Below are 6,000 nucleotides of genomic sequence, written 5' to 3' on the forward strand. Positions count from 1 at the left end.
CACTTTAGTCATGTTCAACTCTTTGCGATCTTATGGAATAGCCTGCCAGGCTCCTCTGTCCGTGGGATTGGAATGGATTGCCAATGCCCTCCTCCAGGGGTTCTTCCCAACCCAAGGATCTAGACTATGTCTTTTGTGTCTCCTACATTGCAGGCAGATTCTTTACTGCTGAGTCACCTGGGAATCCTATGCTTATCCAGTGGGACCAATGTAAGGGTCCTTTAAATGTGGAACAGAAGAAGCAGTGTTTGAGCTACACAAGGTGAGAAAGACTTAGTCATGGCTGGCCGACAATTGCAGGCAGCCTCTAGAAACTGGAAAAGGCAAGAAAGCAGATTCTCCCCAGGAATATTCAGAAAGGAAAGCAGCCCTACTTGCTTTCAAGCCCATGAGACCCATTTTGGACTTCTGAATTCCAGAACTGTAAGATAACACATTTGTGTTGTCTGAAGCCACTAAGTTTGTGATAATTTGTTACAGCACCAATAGGAAGCCAATATGTACTTAGTCACTCAGTCATGTCTGACTCTTTGGGACTCTATGGACTGTAGTCTGCCTGGCTCCTCTGTCCACGGGGATTCTCCAGGCAAGAATACTGGAGTGAGTTGCCATGCCCTCCTCCAGGCGATCTTTCCAACCCAGGGATGGGACCCAGGTCTCCCGCATTGCAGGCCAATTCTTTACCATCTGAGCCACCGGGGAAGCCAAAACACACACCTAGAAATAGTGGGGTTTTTCAGATTCATATGAAGAAAATCATAAAACTTTACTGAAGAACACTTTTAAAGTACCTGAATAGGGGAGGGCAGGTGGGGAAGGGATAGACTGGGAATTTTGGATTAGCAGATGCAAATTGTTATATACACAATAGACAAACAACAAGATCCTACTGTATAGCACAGGGTAATATATTCAATATCCTGTAATAAAACCATAATGGAAAAGAATACGAAAAATATATATGCATAAAATCACTTTGCTGTACACCAGAAACTAAGATAAAATTGTGAATCAACTATACATTAATAAAATAAAATTTTAAAAACTAAAGTACCTGAATAATAATTGGTTCATGAATAAATGAACACACAGCTAGACAGACACATATAAACATATGCATATTGTATATATGCATATTCCCAACCAAAATTACAAACTGATTCAAAACCCTATCTGGGGGCTTCCCTGGTGGTCCAGTAGTTGGGAGTCTGCCTGCCAATGCCGAAGACAGGGCTTCAGTTCCTGCTCTGGGAAGATCCCACATGCCGAAGGGCAACTAAGCCCGTGTGCCACAACTTCTGAAGCCTGTGGGCCCTACAGCCCAAGCTCTGCAACAAAAGAAGCCACTGCAATGAGAAGCCGACGTATCTCAATGAAGAGTAGCACCCCTCCCCCATCCCATTCCCGCTTACCGCAGCTAGAGAAAGCCTGCATGCAGCAGCGGAGATCCAGCAACGCCAAACATAAATAATTTAACTAAATTAAATAAAAACTGTATCTGGGGGACTTCCCTGGCGGTCCAGTGGTTACGACTCCATGCTTCCAATGCAGGGGGAGGGAAATACAGGTTCCATCCCTGGTCAGGAAACTAAGATCTCACACGCTATGTGGTGCAGTCAAAAACAAAACAAAACGGTATCTGGGAAATCAACTTACACAAAAAAAGAGAAAAGGGTATTGAAAAAAGACAATGTCCTCCGGTGCATCAAACAGATTATCAAACTACAGTAACTCAAACAGTGGCAAAGGAACAAAAATAAGTTCAGTGGGACACATAATGCAAGGTATGACTTTATTAGGGGGATATCATGGTGGGACAGAGGGGGGAGCTGAGCCTATCGACAGATGAAGAAAAATGGTCTATAGCTTGTGGAGAGATTGGTCTTAGAGGATCTCAAAGTCCTGAATAGTAAGGGGATGGGCATTCACCAGAGGGGAAAACAGAAAGGGGTGGGGCCCAAGACGAACCCTCGGAGTGGATGTTCCAGTTGGCTGATCTCTGCTAACGGGGCGGGATCGGGGCGGGATCGGGGAGGGATCGGGAACGGGGCGGGGCGGGGCGGGGCGGGATCGGGGGCGGGGCGGGCAGAGCCGAGGTGGGAAGGTGGAGGCAGCAGCCCTCAGAGGTCTGGGCAGGGAGCCGAGGGCTTCTCACAGATCCAGGGATTTTCTGTAACACATCTGCCATCATTCCAGCCATCGTTGTGCAGTTCCACACAGTCCTCATCTCCGTGGTTGTTGGGCTCCCCTTTTTTCCAGAAGCTGTGAACCGCATCAGCACAATGAGACCCCTACTCCACCCAGGGCCCACCCCCAATTTTGGAGGGGCTGGTCCCTGGACTTTGACAGCAAATTGCCAATACCAGCCAGAGGTTGGTGAGGAATTCGGAGGCAGGGTTTTTGAAATGTGGGTTCACACATCACATCCACCAGAATCAGTTCTGGGAAAGTTAAATGTGGGCTTCCCTGGTGGCTCAGAGAGTAAAGACTCTACTTGCAATGTGGGAGACCCAGGTTTGATCCCTGGGGTTGGAAAGATTCCCTGGAGAAGAAAATGGGTACCCATTCCAGTACTCTTGCCTGGAGAATTCCATGGACAGAGGAGCCTGGTGGGCTACAGTCCATGGGGCTGCAAAGAGCCTGACACGACTGAGTGATGACACTAACACAGAATTAAATGCAGATTCCTGGGCCTGTACCTAGCCATGTAGAATCAGACTCCCACCCAGCTCCTACCACTGCCCCTGGATGAAGGCAGGGCTCTGCATCTTCACCAAGCTTCTCAGGTGATGCTTTCCAGTCCAGAGTTTGAGCACCCTTGGTTTGGAGTTCCTGCCCACCTCTCCTGGGCCGTTGTCACTGGGAGGTTACCTGAGCTGGACAGGACTGTCATCCACCCACCGCCAGGAACCCTCACTGTGGTGGTCACTGAGGCCGATCCAGGTGGGTTTATTATTTCTGGCATACCAAAAGTTCAGGAATTTCTGCGGGTGGGTGGGGAGAGGAGTATCAGGAGGAAGATCCCTGAACGCCACACATCTCATGTCTGCCCGCATCTCCACGGTCCCCTGCCTCCCACAGAAGTTCTTCTCACGGTCTAGCCTAGAGGCCCTACTCAAGTTGTATGTGTTAACATGTGCATGGAGGCTGTGGATGTGTGTTAATGTGATACATATGTGGGTATGTCTTGTGTCTCAGTTAACATGCATTGTATATGGCCTCAAGGGCACTCTGAATTCCCTTCGTATCCATACATGGGCTCCTCTCATCCATGTTCTTCTCTCACGTGACCTTCCTGAGTCCATTATGATTCCTTGTCCAAGAAGCCTTCCCTGATTGTATCTCACCTCTCATCCCCCTGCCACACCCCCAACTGCCCATCTCTCAGAGTGCAGAAGAGGGAGGCAGAAGGTTTTTTCTTGACCTGGCAATATGGCCCAGCCTCTCAGGGGACCTTGCCCAGCCCACCTCCTCCTCAGTACTGTTGATGATAACTAGGTGGGCCCCAGTAAGCAGACAGGCAGAGAAGGCAGATCTCCAGTCACTCTGGGTCCAGGAGAAGAAGTAGCAGCTTCCGCTGAAGAACTCCCAGTTCTGAGGACAAGGATGGCACAGGCCAGCTGGGGAAGAGGGGCGGAGTTGGAGAGGTTGCTTGGCTCCTAGGCTCCAGATCTTCGGAACCCAGGGCTAGGCCCTTCTCTTCAGCTGTCAGCTCAGTTCCTCAAGAAACCCGCGAGGAACACCCCAGTTCTGCTCTGCCCTCCTCAGCCTGGCAGCTGCAGCAGGTGTGGCCCAGCCCCCACCCACCATCCTGTGACTTCCTCTTGACCTTGGTGTGGTTCCCTTACCCAGGGTGGCATTCATCCGGGTCAGGCGCTGTAGGATCTCCTCCAGGTTTGATTGCATCTGCTTCTGTGCAACTTCAGCTGGAGGGAGAGGACATCAATTATTAAGCACCTACTGTGTATGTGGTGCAGAGGGCCCCATGAGAACATCATGCGTGGATGTCAGGTGACCTGGAGAGCCCATCATACAGATGAGAAAACTGAGGCTTAGAGAGTGACTTGCCGGACATCGCCAGTCCCCCAGGACCTCTTGCAGGGGTCTGGTCCCCTCCCCAACTCCTGCCCTCTCTCCACCCCTGGCAGTGGTGGCTTGTCCACAGCCATACAGCCCCAGAGCCCCCTCCCTACTCAGACTCCGGAACCTGGTGTCCAGCCATTTATCCAGGCTGTTGTTCTCATGGTCTCCCGAATCTCTCTGCAGACACCGGATCCTGGAAACTACAACGGAGCAGAGAATTCCCCCTTTAAGCACTGACCCTGAGCCGAATCTGCTTTCAAGGTCTCCCCACGGGGAGAATGAACTACCTTTCACATGAGGAAACAGACTTAGAGAGGGAGAGTTACTGGCCCATGGTCACACAGAAGGTGACACAGAGCCCGCACGACCCAGCCCTAGTAGGTCTAGGGACTGTGGAAAAGGGCAAAGACCATCCCAGAGAGAAAACCCAAAGGGACCGAGGACCCTAAGCCCCTAGATGCTCACTCACCTTGAACCAGAGTGGTCAGCTGGAGCGTGAAGAAACCCAGTGAGACAAAGAGGAGCAGCAGGAGAAGCAGAGGGGCCCAGGTCAGACACTCTGCAGGACCAGCAGATGGGAGGGGCTTGGGGCTGGGGGCAGACTCTGCCCCCACTTCACCCCCTACCCGCCCCCGTTCCCCCCAGCTGCCTGCTCCTGAACGAAGCACTCCCGTACCTGGCAAGCTCCTCAAACTGTGTAGCAGTCGAGGGCGTCTCTCAGCCAGTCTCTGGCCCCCAAATGTCTCTTCCTCTGGACAGAACAGAGCACACGCACTTGAACTTGGAAGTCTGCTGAGCCCTGCTCTCAGAGTTGCAAGCTGGCTGCCAGACCCCAGCACTATCAGGACCCTGGGGCCCTGTCATCCCCACTATCACCCTAGACTGGGGGCCCAGCCTCACCAGAGTCATCTGGCTCCTTGTGTTCATACATCTCTGCCATCCTTCTCCCCTTTCTGTTCCTCTTCCCAGCTCTGGTCTGGACTATGGTTTTTATAACCTCATGTATTTCCCTCTGTAGCCCCTCCTCAGACCTGTTCTTTCTCAACTCATGAAGAATGAGGAACACGATAGGGATAAGACTTCCTCTCAGAAAAATCTGGGGACACATGAAGCGGCTGACACAACTAAGGAGGGGTCACTTAGGGCAGGGCAGAGGCCGGGCAGTCAACTTTGCAGCCAGAAGGCACTATTCCAACCCCTGTCCAACTCCGGTACCTGCAGCCTCATGTTTCCAGAGCCTCAGTTCCCTCACCTGTGAAATGGGACAATTAGCCTGCCTAAAGGAAACTGACCCTGAATATTCCTTGGAAGGACTGATGCTGAAGCTGAAGCTCCAACACTCTGGACACCTGATGCGAAGAACTGACTCACTGGGAAAGACCCTGATGCTGGGAAAGACTGAGGGCAGGAAAAGGGGGTGACAGAGGAGGAGATGGTTGCAGGGTATCATTGACTCAGCGGTCATGAGTTTGAGCAAAGTCTGGGAGGGAGTGAAGGACAGGGAAGCCTGGAGTGCTACAGTTCACGGGGTCACAAAGAGTTGGACAGGACTTAGTGACTGGATGGTATCGATCCTGCTTCACATTATAATTGTGAGGTTGAATACAGTGCACTAGCGATGGATAGAAGCTGCCTCTTCTAATGATGAATACTCAGTCATAACAGCACTGGAGCATATGCTGACCATTCTCCTTGGTGTATGTTCTCCCTCACTGCTCCCAGTAATAAATCCAGATTCGTTAACCACAGTGTGTTCTTGGTGGTCTAAAAGTTCTCACAATAGCCCTATGAGAAAGGTAGTTTCTATCCTTCTTTACAGATGCGGAAACCTAGAGGGCAAGGAACTGCCTGAGGTCACACAACTCAAAAGCAGTGGGGTTAGGAGCTGATCCCTGAATCCCTGCTTAACCACTACAC

At 51.1% G+C, this 6,000-nt stretch overlaps 1 protein-coding gene across 2 annotated transcripts; it reads right to left on the minus strand.

The window, feature by feature from the left end:
- Positions 1-1,778: 1,778 nt before the first annotated feature.
- On the minus strand, positions 1,779-5,049 carry LOC101102057 (CD209 antigen-like protein 2). Of its 2 annotated transcripts, XM_004008561.6 has the most exons (8): positions 4,984-5,049; positions 4,760-4,834; positions 4,553-4,642; positions 4,194-4,283; positions 3,849-3,926; positions 3,469-3,620; positions 2,872-2,984; positions 1,779-2,262 (listed from the first exon to the last, which is right to left on the minus strand). In XM_004008561.6, exons 1-8 carry the CDS (start codon positions 5,021-5,023, stop codon positions 2,121-2,123), a joined length of 780 nt encoding a protein of 259 aa, XP_004008610.1. In that variant the 5' UTR covers positions 5,024-5,049; the 3' UTR covers positions 1,779-2,120. The 2 variants fall into 2 exon arrangements, with proteins under 2 accessions (XP_004008610.1, XP_027825527.1); XM_027969726.3 differs by lacking the exon at positions 4,194-4,283.
- Positions 5,050-6,000: the final 951 nt, after the last annotated feature.

This window comes from Ovis aries, chromosome 5 (genome assembly GCF_016772045.2).
Source record: "Ovis aries strain OAR_USU_Benz2616 breed Rambouillet chromosome 5, ARS-UI_Ramb_v3.0, whole genome shotgun sequence".
NCBI lineage: Eukaryota > Metazoa > Chordata > Mammalia > Artiodactyla > Bovidae > Ovis > Ovis aries.